At 41.0% G+C, this 14,615-nt stretch overlaps 1 protein-coding gene across 4 annotated transcripts in view; it reads right to left on the reverse strand.

The window, feature by feature from the left end:
- Positions 1–1,598: 1,598 nt before the first annotated feature.
- The window catches only part of GALNTL6 (polypeptide N-acetylgalactosaminyltransferase like 6), a 909,332-nt gene continuing 896,315 nt past the window's right edge, over positions 1,599–14,615 (reverse strand). For all 4 annotated transcript variants that reach the window (XM_068187107.1, XM_068187105.1, XM_068187106.1 and 1 more), the window contains exons 10-12: positions 14,221–14,337; positions 7,942–8,091; positions 1,599–2,079 (exon numbers count right to left, since the gene is read on the reverse strand). In XM_068187107.1, the coding sequence (XP_068043208.1) occupies positions 1,912–2,079; positions 7,942–8,091; positions 14,221–14,337 (435 nt within the window). In that variant the 3' untranslated portion in view covers positions 1,599–1,911. The remainder of the gene's footprint in view (positions 2,080–7,941; positions 8,092–14,220; positions 14,338–14,615) is intronic.

Here is a 14,615-nt window from a genome sequence, read left to right on the forward strand (position 1 = left end):
AAGCTCACTTATTTTAAGTTCATAAAATGACAACTCTGTGAACACATGCCTTTAAATTATTTGAAAGATCTCTTCAATAACTTGCAGCAATTGCTTAATATATTGGAAATTTCACAATTTCCCAAGTGCACGCATCCTGAATGCTACAGGACCTCATTCCTCTCCTAAAACTTTCACATGACCTGCAACTATAAGATGCTGCCATAAAATAGCACACTGCTACTAGAACCATCCTCTGGATGCAATCAATACTCTTTGTGCATAAACAGCTTAAGGATAAACAAACAAAACACAGTCACTGCACTCCCTTAAAACAGGGTAGATTGCACATCAGTATTTTGGTTAGTCAGCCACCTCGTCAGCAATCAAAATAAGCAACTTAATTACAAATGTTATTTTTGGAACCTGAAAGGAGTTACAGCACAGAGGACGTGATCTGTCTGCATTTATGGTGCTTTCATCTGTAAATTCATCTTTTAAGCAAAAGCCACATATTTACTTGATATAAATTTATACTCACTCTTACCTTGAACAGTCTCAAAGTTATCAGTCATATTCCACACATCAGTATAAACTGAGAAGAACCATAGACACCCTTCCTAAAATGTTTTAGAGGCCTCTCTCTAACAGCTTGATAGGTTCTGAGGGACCCATCAGTGTGTTGGAAGTCTGTGCTATCCTGAATGGTGCCTGTGCCTAAAATACCAAAATATTTATGTGACTTGCTTGCACTTCTTGTTTCCTCGCTCATGACATCTACAATACCATTCACTTGCTCACTGTGGAAAGTTCACATGATTTCCATCAAAGATTTCAAAAACTCCGAAACCACCCAACTGATTTTCTGTCAATTTTTCTCTCCACTCCTCTGTGTCAAGAGCACTGCAAGATCTTTTAAGCTGCACTGCAGGGAGTCAACATGCTTTTAGGTGATGGCAGCATACCAGTATTAATTTGACTAACCTAGTTCAGCATGCAGTATGCAATTATTTCTCACTCTGTTCCTGATTTTTTGCCCAGCCTATTTTCAATTTAATTTATTTGTTGGTAAAGATTCTACCTTTAAAAAAGACATATAGACCACAAGCCTTCCATTATGCTGCAGCTGCTGCTGTCATATTTTTCACTAAAAAAAAAAATCTCACCTTGTGTGAGAATGGGATTTGAATCACAATTGCTAAATATATAATATATAGAAATTTGATTGCTTTGCTTTATTTTTCCTGAAGGGGGAAAATGTGAGGGAAAAACCATACAATTCATTTCATGCTTCACTACAGTGTAATTCTAGACCCTAAGATTTCGACCATTCCTATTTTGGTAATGAATGGAATGTAAAAGGGAGGTATTTAAAATTAATTGCAGCAGTTCTGAGGGTTAAACCTGCTTAACCCAACCTTTTATTAAAAGAATGTCAACAGAGCATATATCTTCTCTAGGGAGTGCTGGGACATCATTACTCTTCTACCAGCATGTTTAATTCTAAAACCTGGGATTTCTTCAGGTTCCTGTAGGCGTCATGCACACCATAAACCCATCCCAAATCATAGCATCTGTTCTGAGCTACTCACTACAGCAGGATTTGACCTGAGAAACTCTAGAGTTTTGATTTACTTTATTAACTTGGAGTATTTTTAAACAGTTTTTAAACAAAGTTTTTCCCTTGACCAGCAAGGGAATTTTCAGCCTGAAGTTCTCAGCAGCATCCGGTGAGGCTCTTGGCCAAGTTCTCCAGATACTGTATATCCACAAGGACAGCCTGTTGGCTCTTGCTGTGGCATTTTCTTAATCCTCAGAACAGATTTCCTGGATCTAGGAAATTTAATTCCTGACTCCTTTGACCCAGATGCTGGCGAAAATGTAGTCTGCAGTCTGTACATAAATATGTGTGGTCAACTTTTTCGTTTCCTTCTATGAACTGGCCTTGCTGTTAAATTTTTCTAAAACAGTCATATTAATATGTTCAAAAATCCACTGTTGAGTTTCAGATAAAGGATCACATCTGTTCATGAAAATCTTCTTCTCAGCTGGGTTGCAATCTATGCAGCTGCTGCTTACCGGATGGAACAAAGTTTTGTCCTACAGGAATGAAAAAAAAATAGAATTAAGTAGCAAATGCCAGATCATTGGAAGTGTCCTAATTTTACAGAACATGGATTAAACCAGCCCTGTTTGAAACGATTTTGTGGTCTCTGTTCACTAACCTTCTGTAATAACAACAGCTATTATTACAAAGCTGTAGAGAATGGAGTATTTTCTTTCCTTGGCCTATTATCCTTTATGAAAGTGGGGATTCAAGAAAGAGGGAGATATCAGCTGGTCTTTGACTAACAACCACATAATATAATAAAAAATAGAATGTCTTTTAATATCTTTGCTTGGAGCCCATTTAAATGTCTGAACCTGAAAAATTGATTTGTTTGGGTTTTTTAGAGAAATCTTGCTCTTGACAGTGATGTGTTTCTTGGCAGGGGGAGCTGTAAAATCTTCAGCTTGGTGAAGATGTTAAAAATGAATTATTAACTGAAGTGGCGGACAGATGGACACAGGATTGATGTTCTCATCCCATTCAATGCCTGTGGCCTTGCTAAGACCAGCCACTGAAATATGCTCTCTCTCCTAATAAGACGGAAATCCTAACACTGATTTAGCTCCATATGGAGATTTTGTGGGGGTAAGCATGGATTAAGTTGCTTTAAAAAGCATATTTACAATGATTAGTTTTATTAATTTTACTTCACAAAACTGGAATAGTAAGTAACCTGATGCAAATCTTTGTGAAAGCAGTCAGTTGAGCAGGTGGTGAGTTGGGTAGTTTCAATATACTTAGTTGATGTAGGCAAGTGTTTTGAGAAAGACAGATGTGGGAGTCATTAGACGGTTTGAAAGTTTCCAGGGACTATACTGCATCTGTTGAAATAAATTTCAGATTACTCTTAGTAAACCACATTCAGGCTTTTCCCCTCCATACCAATGTTTGCCCTGACAGTATTTTAATACTAATCCAGGATGTGCCTGCTTGCCCAGTTGGTGAGAGGGAAAAAAATCTACTTCTCAAATTGCAATTTATTAAAAATTCACACAAGTACTCTGGGTGCTGAGCAACAATCATAGAAACTTCTCTTTAAAAATACCCCACATAAAAAAAAAACCAACCCGACAACAAACAGAAACAGAAGCTATTTAAAACCACTTTGAAAAATTACATTTTTTTTTAATTTAGGAAAGATTAAATTCACTGATTTGTGAAAATATGGTAAAATACAATGCCTCTTTTTAAAATTAATATACACAATAAAGAAGCAAGTCAAAAGTACCTTGTGGATGCTGAGTGGGATGGTGTTACACCTGCCTTTCACACTATTGTACTTTCAGCACTGGCCTTTCCCCAAAAGCAGTGGATGAACATACACCCCCCCAGACTGAAATTCAGAGGGATGCCATCAAAGCTGACAGGACCAAACCAAATGAGTAGAGGCCTTTCTCTCATGTTCTACAAGGACAGCAGGCAGGATACTTGAGCTTGCAAGAAGGGGGTAACTGTACTGTGTACAAAAGACTGCTGTGTCCCTGCTAGGATGAGGTGGGCCTGTAAGAACTGCCAGGCACCATATGGGGTGGTGCAGGCACCCATCTGCACCTTGCCAGCTCCTCCTGTACTAATAAGAGCTTGATGGAGTGGCACTGCCCGAAATCAGGACACAATGACTGTGCCATGGCCATCCTGCCGATTGTGGGACCTTGAAGGAAGGGGGCATATGGTTTTTCTTGCAGTATAGCTGGGCATGAGAGCCAGCCAAGATATTAGGAAGTCAAAGTTGGAACGCTAGGAGCTTTAATAAGATAGCTGGTACGAGAAGAAAGGAAACAGCTTCAGCACAAAAAGCTTGCTATGAAAAACACTCCAGCCTTTCCAGAAAGCTGGCAGTCTTTCTTAGAGAAATATCACAGACAGGCAATTTTTGAGTGAAGCATTATTGCTGCTTTTATTTAGAGAGCCTGGTTATTAGGAAATAAGAGTGTCTTTTAAGAATAGGAACAGAGTTGCCACTCTGGAAAAACTTCTGGCTGACTTAGCTACATATAAATGCCTGTTAATTTATCATCTCAAGCCCAGTGGTCTTATCTTCCACTGGATTTCAGTGGAAACAGGTTCAGGACTTCAAGGGGTAAACAGTTGCATGCATTCCAGAGAAGAAATTTACAATACAAATACATACATTCCTCTTTACACCAATATTGAGAAACCACAAGCACTCTTGTGGAGGCATTTCTAACATCTGAAAACAGCAGAATATTTTTATTTTCCTTCTGCATGAAGGCAAGTCTGAAGATTATTTGCAGAAGGAGAAACTCCTCCATACGATAATTGGTCTCGACAGTTCAGGGGGGTTGGTAATAACACACAGACCCTTTCATTTCTTATAGGACACTGCTGTAACTATGGTTAAAGTCAAGAGCAACTGGAAGTCATTATCAGCTGGTGGCTGTGGTACTTTATCTGAAATCAGTTGGTAGCTCCAGTACAGTTTCAGCAGGACTGAAGTCCATATGATAAAAGCCACTATCACTATGACATGTCTTCATTTGTCTGAGGGAATAATCTACACACCTCCTGCGTGACGAGTAACTGACTCTTACAGTGTGTCCCTGCAGCTGTCAGGAGACTATGAGCAAACCCCTGTCTTCTGGACACAGTTTTTGATGCTGTCAGTCTAGCATCTATCATAATCACTAGGCTCAGGGTAGAATTACCATATAATGAAATAGATTTTGCACAATTGTTTCTTTTTAGAGACCTACTAAATCAGCCCTCTCTTGGATACTTCTGCTCTACAAATAGCAGTAGTGGGCCTGTGGCACATAAACTGAATCATACTTTGCCAGAATCAGTGCACTACCTGTCAGCCCAGAATGATGCTACGTTGAAAACCAGAGGTGTATTCTTTCACAATGAGGAACAGAAATTTGTAGGCACTGCTCATCATTGGCTCTGGCATGCCTAGGAATACCAGAGTCAAAGAAATGGCTTTAGCTTGAGAAGCTAAAGCCACTTTCCCAGATATCTAATAATTACAGGTTATTTACACATATCTATCTAATGTCTTACATTGCTCCAATATGGTGCCAATATTTTTTGTCCTGGCATTACTCACATTCTTCTATTTACAACCCACAGCAATGTTTGCAGTATTACTTGGATTTATTCTGCTCCATTGCTTCTTACAGGGTTTTCTCAAAGGTATACTTGGCTGTAGACCAGTATTTCAGATTAGTCCTAAGAAAATTGATTACTTAATACTGCAGACTTACGAGACTTTCAAACAGCTGCCCAGATGTAGTTTAAGCAGTATGGGAATAAGAACAGTTTTTTTGCACATGTTTATTAGTGGTAGTTTTGGCTTAATTCATCTGAAAAGAATGTAGTTTGCATGCTCTGCGACTGCACTGCAATGAGAAGCAAAGTGCATGTAATGGGGATAGGCTGTAGATTTTTTCAAGAAGAGCATTCCTTACCTGAAGTAAAATATTAATGTATTCTACTTGCCACTAAAATATTTAAATTGTTTTTACTCGCCAGGATCCAAAACCAGGTTGTTACGATTTCTATGCTATAAGAATATGGAATCTGAAAATAGTGCCTGGCTTCAAATTGCATTTGCAGCACTTTGTAATCACTTCACAGCTGTAACTTTTTATCAGTGGCTCAAGATGCAAATGATCATGAGAAGAGACTCATCTTTAAATGAATAAAAGCCTCTTATCTTCTAATTTTATAGAAATAATACGAGAGCATGATAAGAAAGGCTTCATATTAGGCATCTTAGAAGACATTGACAAGCAAAGTCATTTCTCCTAAAGCATGAGAAGTATTTTTGGCAGGATGGATACATGACCATTAGGAAGTTAGAGTGTCTATAAGTGGTGCAGAGAACAGAAGAGAGTGGCTGACCTGCTCTCTGTTTTTAAAAGGAAACACTTTCTTAACCACATTAATATTCTTATTTACTTAGGGTGCATACCATTACTCCTTATTTACTTCAGTAGCATACCATTCCCTAGGTAAAAGGCTCTAGCACAGATCAGTTTTTGTTTTGTAGGGGTGAAAACACTAAAAGTTCTATTGCCAAGATGCTATCAAAGCTGGAAAAGGATTATATCACATATAAGGTTTTTGGAGGTGTAGCTGTACTACCAGAAAGCTCTAATATAAATCTGCTCTTTATCTGAGGAAACAGATTATAGAAACATTAAGAAAAATACTTACTGTGTAGCAAACTAAAACTAAGCTTAAAGAAAACCATGTATGTATAGTTCTATTATTCCAATGCAGTTTCTTAACTTGAAGGTTTATGCAAATTGACCGGATTGCTGTCAGGTTGGGATTATGGTTAAGAATGTGTCAGTACTTCCATCATAACAAAACTTTGTGGTGTTTCTTGCTGAGATGGAAATGCCTGTCTTGCATTGAGAATTTTTATACGAGCTCTGTCAACCTTGTGGAAATTAAAAATGAAGCTGGTGCAGAGAATTTAATAAAATTTACACTGTGTATATTTTCCAAATGTCATGGTTTTTTTGGTACTTGCTTTATTCTGTCCTCATCAAAGGTGATGAGCCTTACAGAGTGTAGCTCCAGACCTGCATTTTGTCTTATGAACTGGCTATATTAAGCAACAATGAAGTGCTAAGAGTATGAAAGCTTTTTGATTTGCAGCTTGGATAGGCAAAAGATAAATCCGTAGGGTTTTGAAGCAAGAAGGGATTATTATGGCATTATAAAGTCAGATAGGCAGGAATACAACCACCACAATTTATATCCTCTAAATATCTGCCTCATATATTCTAACTTTCTTACAAGTAATACCTCAGCTTCAAAGGGATTACATTTCTGGAAAATCTTATGATGGACCTTGATTTATAACATAAATAAGGTAAAAAGGCACAACCTAATAAGTAGGCACTCAAAAAAAAAGCATCAGGAGAAACCTATTTTTAACGGTTCTGAATTAGTTTTGTACTATATATTTTTTTAAATTAGAAAACAGTATTGAGGTTTATCTGGCAAAGACCAATTCCTAGTACTTTGGCCTCAGCTTAAATAAGGTGAAGGGCAAGGCACAATGGTCAAAGAAAACTGAAGCACGTGTGAGAGAAAACCTCAGTGCTTCAGAGAAATCCTTATCCTGAATGGAATACATAGATTGTTAGTGAAATCTTTAATCAAGACAACTTGCTGATAAACTATTAAAAAACTCCAACAACAACAACAGCAACAATGAATCAGTAGCATTACCAGGACTTTTTACCCTAACTGAAGCTCTGACATTTTCTAGCTTGACCTCCTGTTTTCAGTGATTTATAAAAATGGGCTGAAATTCAGCAGATCAAAGTAGTGTCTAAGCTGCTTATCTTTAGTTTATGAACTCCTGCCTCCTTTGGGCTTACAGCAGTGCTTTTAATGTTGGGTGGGTTTTTATTTTTGTTGGGTTTGTTTGTTTGTTTGTTTGTTTGTTTTGGTTTTTTGAGGGAGATTTTTCTGCCACTTATAATCTTTAAAATGTAGTAAAGTACATTTAACTCATGAGCAGCATGTCTTGCTGCTGTCACATTGGATGAAAATGTTTCCAACAGTGCCTCTGTTAAAATGACACAAGCATCTTGAAGCGCCAGAATGGTAAAACACCTTTCAGGGAACAGATCCAATACAGACACCCTCTGAGCTGGATCAGATCCATTTTCATTTAAATTTGACCTAAATATCTGAATGCTCAAAAGGAACACGAATATGTTTACAGAGATTACCACAAAATTAAATTGGAATAGGATGTGGTGGATTTTAAAACAGAACTGCTTTGACAGGAAAGCACAAGCCTGTGCTAAACTGAATATAGGCTCAAGACGGTCTGAACCTCTGAGATGCCCCACAGTGACTCTGACCTTCCTATAGCTCCAGTGCTGGTTTCCCTTCATCCCGTGACAGTCATACAGTGTGACAGGGCTACTGTGCGAGATGGCGTCGAAGCAGAACTTCCTGGTGTGAAGTGGCTCCCCGGGGCGGATGTCTTCTCTCCAACCAAAAGTGAAGAGCTGGGAAAACAATCAAGCAATACAATCATATATTATTAGTGAAAAATGTTGAAAATAACACACAAAAGCTTAATTCAAGATTCCCTCTTTGCACACCCCAGATGCTGGTTAAATGAGGTCCTGCTGGTGTACGATTCAGTGATGCCAACTGTCTTAATTAAAGTGCATCAGTGGCCATGCAGAATACACCCCAGGAAGGCACAATCCCGATGTCAGGGAAGGAAAAAATCTCTAGTGACACAGTACTTCAGAGAGAACAGGCGATATGCTGCATTAAAGTCTTTAGTCACCCCAGTTAAAGCAGCACCTGTATGCACTAAAATTTCAGCTCCCTAGGACTCAGAAAGCCACTGCCAGTGATGTTCCTTTGGCTCTCATTTGGGTCTGAACAAGCTGCCCAGAGAGATCTTCCCATCACAGACTCCTTCCTACGTTTAATGAGCAGTTTCCTTCTGTTTATACGGGACACTGTTACCATCACCTCCCTCAACTGTCTTTTTTCCCCAAACAACACATGTTAAATGATCTTCATCTTTCTACTTTGAAACCTGTGAGGTACAGGCAGCTTGTCAAAGCCCTTTTTCTCACTGCCTGAGAGGAGTCATGGAGGGTCACAGTTAATAGAGGAATCCTTCTCAATTAGACACCAGCTGTCTGAAGTGATGCTGTGACACTGCAGTCTTTCAATCATCAGATGAAGGTGACATTTCTGACAGCATCAGATTTAAAGACGTGGAGTGCATTTTCCTTTCCATGGACCAATCCTTGCAGAAAAGAGGTTGCAGGCTGTAAATTACTACCTAGAAGCTCTGTCAAGAGCTGTGAGGCTATTTTATTTTCTTTCTTTTTTTGAGTGAGTGCTATTCTTCAGCTTTCTGCATGACTTTTGATTTGCCATAGGAAAAAAAAAAAGACACTAACACTGAGAAAGTGAAGTTCTCTTTAAATGAGCAAACTTTGCTAGCAGAAACTGTTCAGCTGAGGTGGTTCATGTGCAAATGCACACAGGCTCGTTATCCAGAGAAGAAGCTCCCCATACTGAGTTCAGCTCCTCATACTGAATTCAGACTGTCTCAAACACCTCATCTCAGCTTCCTTTTGGCCCTTATCTAGCACCCTGCTCCTCCAGTGTGTACATTCCCTGATAGAACCAGCTATCAACCAAAACTTAATAAATCATGTGGGTCTAATCCTGAACAATTCTGTAGTGGTTCCCAGGTTTTAACCTTTCATTGCTATAGTGATCTTCTTTCCATAGTCTTCCTAAAAGAAACACCTCTCAAAAATACTGCATCTTCAATGCTGTACCATCCTCTGAATACCACATCTGTCTCTCTCTTGGCTTGTAGGCCCTAAAAACAAGCATATATCAGAATATTTACCTCTTTTTTTTTCTGTTTCTTACTGTAAGCCCTTGTTTGCTCTGTTAGCTGCTGTTACTCTCTATTTATATCTGCATTATAGGTTTTCTAGAGAGTGTTTTCTTAATCTGTCTCTGTGTCCTGATTATTTCTTCCATCTCCTAGAGTTCATTTTACATTTATCTGCAGTAAAATGCAGTGGACAGCTTTAACCTTGTTTTCAAAGCAATTTCTGCTTTTCAAAAGGTTAAATATTTTTTCACTTTTCTCCATGTTTCTTTGAAGCATCGTCATGGACTCCTTACAATAACTTACCATTTCACAAGCAAACACAGAAGTAAGATTTGGTACAGAAAAAAAACTACACTGCTGTTTCTTCAGGAAAAAAGAAGCCTAAGACAATTTTCCTTTAATGAAAAGCCAACAAAAGCCATTTTCTTTATCTTATTCTTTACCTTTCTACAGACACATAATAAATCTAGAGTTGAAAGTGATGAATAAGAAATACCTAGAGGAATGGTGTGGAACAGTGGTTCTGTGATATTCTCACTCTCATTAGTACTACTGCAGAGAGAGATTCTATTTCAGGACCAGCCTCATCTTTCCCAGTGGGTGGCTCACCAAATTTCTCATTCTGTGCATGAGTTGTGAGCTGAGGGACCAATTCTTGCTGCTCTCTGGACCTTGGCCTGAGGACTACTACCCCACTGAATGCATCAGTACACCTGAAAGAGCTCAAGCCAGACTTTAAATCAGATCATACTGATCCAAACTATTTCTTTGCTCTTTTCCACTTCTCTGTGGTTTCTGAAGGCTGTCAGGGCTGTGCCCTGTTTGCAAGTCAAGACATGGCAACAGCAGAGGGTTTTTATTCCCTTCCACTGAAAACGAAAATCTGTGTAATACTAGATCTCAATGTTCAGACTAGCTCAGATTCTTTTTCCTCCTTCTTTATCCTCCCATTTTTAAAAACCAGTTTTATTTTTAAATCAACAAGTATGTCTTCTCCCTAGTGACATTATAAAACCAACCTTGTTGGGGACAGAAACTCAGTTTTAGGACTAAGAGAAGAGAAAAAAAAAAATCAGAAAAAAGGTTATACTTCTCTTTACACCCAATTAATATTAAGATGCTGCAATTACAGACACAACACGAAGGCGTACAATCTTTCCAATCTCATAATTCTAAGCTTTCCTCTTTTAAACAGCAATTTTCCTCTAGTTAAAACTGAATCTGACCAATATAAATATCATCTCTGCATTGCATAATGTCCAACAATGCTACATGTTATTAGCTGGAGCCCAGAGTATATAATGTTCTGCTTTGCCACCACTTGTCACTTTGGATTTCATTGTTCCTTTGTTAGGAACAAACTGTGTCAGATTTTACAAGAAATGCCTGAGCCTTTTTGTACCCTTTTTCTAATTCATTCATTTCTGACTGCTTGTTGATCTGAAACAAAGCTGCACGAAATTCCCAGACACATCATTAACAAACTGCAGGCTGTCTTCACCTGCAACACATGGGGTTGCTGTTCACCGTTCCCTGCTGGACCCAAGAAACCCTCTGTCCTGGCTCAATGGTTGCTCAATCTCCTCTTTCGCCTTCTCTCATACCGGAGTCTGTAAAACACAGCCCCATCCTCTGTGTTTGCAATCAAGCAACCCCTCAGCCCTCATGCTTTGCCTTTTCATGTAGCTGAGCCCTGTCATGCAGTAACTGGGAAATACAGCTTTCCAGCTTCATTTACAATTGGCACGGGGCCTGAAGAATGATTGCCTGATAGAGCCATTGGCCTGGGACTGTCTACAGGACAAAAGCTCTTTTGATGCCATTAATGCTTTCCAGCCTGGCAATGTTGCTCAATTACTCACTGTCTGGCTGGGGTCTGTCAGCTGGCACTGTGTTTGACTGTGCCATTACACTTGAGGGGACAACGTGTACCCCCAACCAAAGATTAAATGTTATATTTCAGAGCTGGGCACTGGCTTGAACTATACCTCCAAGTAGAGAAAAAAGAGCTGGGCACTTGCTGAGCCATGCTAGAGATGGTGTCTGTCCATCCATTCCTTGGCAAGGCTGGGGAACTTGATAAGAGACAGTGATACTTGTAATTTTACTTTGCTGTTGGTTATCAGTCCAGCAAAGCCTCAGTTTCCCCTGAAGCCAAAAGCTAGCTTTGGGCAGACAGAGATGGAAGAATGTAGTGCCATGACATATCCTTCGGTCTCCTTTCTTCGCCTCTGGTTCTTAATTTTGGGGAAGTTTTCCAAAACCACAGTGACACATCTTCACTTCTCACCCATCTCCTGTTCACCAGAAAGCCTTCAAGTGGCCCAGAAACCTTTTGACTGCTGCTTGCCCAGCAGGGCTTGCACAGCCCGAAGGTGGAAGGTCATCTTTCTCTCCTGGGGTCTGCTAAAGGGCTGTGCCCCTGGCGTGGTGGCTGAGACTGTCAGCTTTTAATTCCTGCCCTGATAACATGACATGAATCAAGTGGCACAAAGGATCATCTCTGTCTGGCACTGACACCTATCGCACTGGTCACATTAAGCTTGCCACTGAAATCTGTAAGTTTATACCAGAAGTTACAAGTCCACCTCAGCGTCAATCCATGCTATTTGAAATATGATAACAAAATACTTGATACTTTCATTAATAATGACAGTTTTTACTGGTGTACACAGAACTCATCGAGGCTACAAATTCCATGAGATCTAAAGAAGAGGAGCTCTGTGAGGCTGGCCCGGGGTTTGATGCCCCACAGACGAGTGTGACAGCAGCGCAGGGCTGGCCCTGAGGGGCGCGGGCCCTGAGCGGGGCAGGCCGAGGGGGGCGCGGGCTGTGAGGGGCGCGGGCCCTGAGCGGGGCAGGCCGAGGGGGGCGCTGGCCCCGAGGGCGGCCGGCCGGTGCCGCGGCGGGCCCTGAGCGGGGCAGGCCGAGGGGGGCGCTGGCCCCGGGGGCGGCCGGCCGGTGCCGCGGCGGGCCCTGAGCGGGGCAGGCCGAGGGGGGCGCGGGCCCTGAGCGGGGCAGGCCGAGGGGGGCGCTGGCCCCGGGGGCGGCCGGCCGGTGCCGCGGCGGGCCCGTTCCGCTGGGCCGCGCTGCCCCCTGCCGCCCGCCCGCCGCACGGCAGCCGCGCCGCCGCAGGGACGAGCCGCTCCCGGGAAGCTTTCGGCGCTCTGCGGCAATGCGAGAGGATGCGCTGCTCCCCGCCAACCCGGCGGAGACTATTCGTGCAGTCCCTGGGGCACACGTCGAGCACCCAGGGCACGCACGTCGATGCTTGAGGCTTCCCAGCTCTGGTTCTGGGATCTAAGGAGCCGGCTGGTTGAGCTCCCTTCGTGCTAGTTTCACCTACAGATTCTAATGAAATCACTTTGTGCCCTTAGCACAGAAGCAAGACCTTTAGATCCAGTCTGATCCCAAAGGTTGCAGCAGCCTGGAGTACACTGAAACATGGATTTCTCCCTACCATCCTTCTCCCTTCGTGTCATTTCCCCTTTGTTCCAGCCTGTACTCTTTCAAAGGATATTTCAAGTCTCCCTTTTCTCTGCTAGCATTTTTCTCTTATCTCACCTTATCTTTTTTTTCTTTTTTTTTCTTTTCTTGTATCTGTCATTCTCAGCATTCCCCCCTCCCTTCTTGAGGAGGGTTTGGAGCTGTGCAGATTTTAAAGCCAGAGAACACTGTGATGGGTTTAGTGTGGACCATACAACTTCTTTCAATTAACTCCCTGAATTACTGTATGTCTTTCAGAAACAAACCAATTATATTTATCTAGTTTTGGCACCCTATCCCCATGCAGTGTCCTTGATAGCCATCTGAAGAAGTCTTCTTTCAGCAACTTCCTTTTTTGGGCCATGTTGTCATTTACCTAAATAGAATCCTTCAGCTTCTTGGTTTCGTTCACTTGCAGCTCTCCTGCATTTCTCAGTATCCTCAGAGCATGCTTTTTAGACCTCAGCACTTCAAATACCCCTCAGAACTCCTCTGTCCTGAATTTTAAGTTTTTACAAAGTGTTGTGTGACTGACAGGTCAATTCTTCTCCTCAGCATTAGAAATCTTTTACTAATCTGGGACCTTTTCCTGTGAAAGAACTCGCTTACTAAATTTGCTAATAAACGGTTAGCTTGCACTTTTCATCTGGATTCTCCTTTCTCACATTGGCAAGACCCACAACCTGTAAGTCCTGATCCCTTTCCTATGGACTCACAATGAGTAAAAATCAGAGCTCTTTTCCTCCATACTCCTGAGAACCAATAGTTTTCTATGTAACCAACCTAAATAAAAGCCTTTTTTGAGTCTTTATAATTCCTTGTCTTTTGAAATGCTTTTTTACTTGCTTTTACCTGTTTATCTCACTTATGCCTCATATTTGTTTAAAATATAACGGCTTATTGAGATAAAAGTGTAAAAACAGACAATGACTGGAGCTGCAAAAGGGCTGGTACTACAGTTAAAATGTTTTCAGGTAACTCAGCCAAAATCAACATGTTTTAATGACACAGTGGGGGAGAATGGGGCCTCAAAGAGCTCTCTGGGCATTGCAATTCCTTTTGGAAATGAAGACAGCCCAGGTGGCTGTTGGAATTTCTGAAGTTATGTTAAGGAGCCATTAAGGTCAGTAATAATTCAAAAATTATTTCTATATTTCTACATTATTTCTGTTTTACCTTAAGAAAAAGAGAAGCTCTCAGAAAATGTTTAAAAACTGGGAAAGAGAAGCAACAGTGTTATCCTGATTCTCTCTTTCCACCACTAAAATACCTGTTCATGTGACCATGTTCGTTCTGAGCCGTCCTTCACACAGATGTCCAGCCTCAGCTCAGTCCCTGTGGCTCCGTGTTTGCTGTCCACACACAGGTTGGCTGCCACGTTTCGAATCTGCAAAACCAAGCAGCAACATTTCACATTAATCTGGGCTGCAGAATTGAGCTGAATTTCAGCGTCAGGGCTTTAGGAGTTTAGCTCTGAAGGACTTAGATTGACTATCAGTTACATAAAACTGGTAAGGTTTGCTTTTTACAGGGTAGAGAGCCGTGTCCTGGAATGAACTACTCTTTATAGGAGCAGCTTCAGAAGAAGCAAAGTTTGAAATATTCTGCTTAACAAATGAAAGGTAAGTCTTATGAAATACCTTCATGCAAAAAACCCAAAGAGAA

This window comes from Anomalospiza imberbis, chromosome 4 (assembly GCF_031753505.1).
Source record: "Anomalospiza imberbis isolate Cuckoo-Finch-1a 21T00152 chromosome 4, ASM3175350v1, whole genome shotgun sequence".
Lineage (NCBI taxonomy): Eukaryota > Metazoa > Chordata > Aves > Passeriformes > Viduidae > Anomalospiza > Anomalospiza imberbis.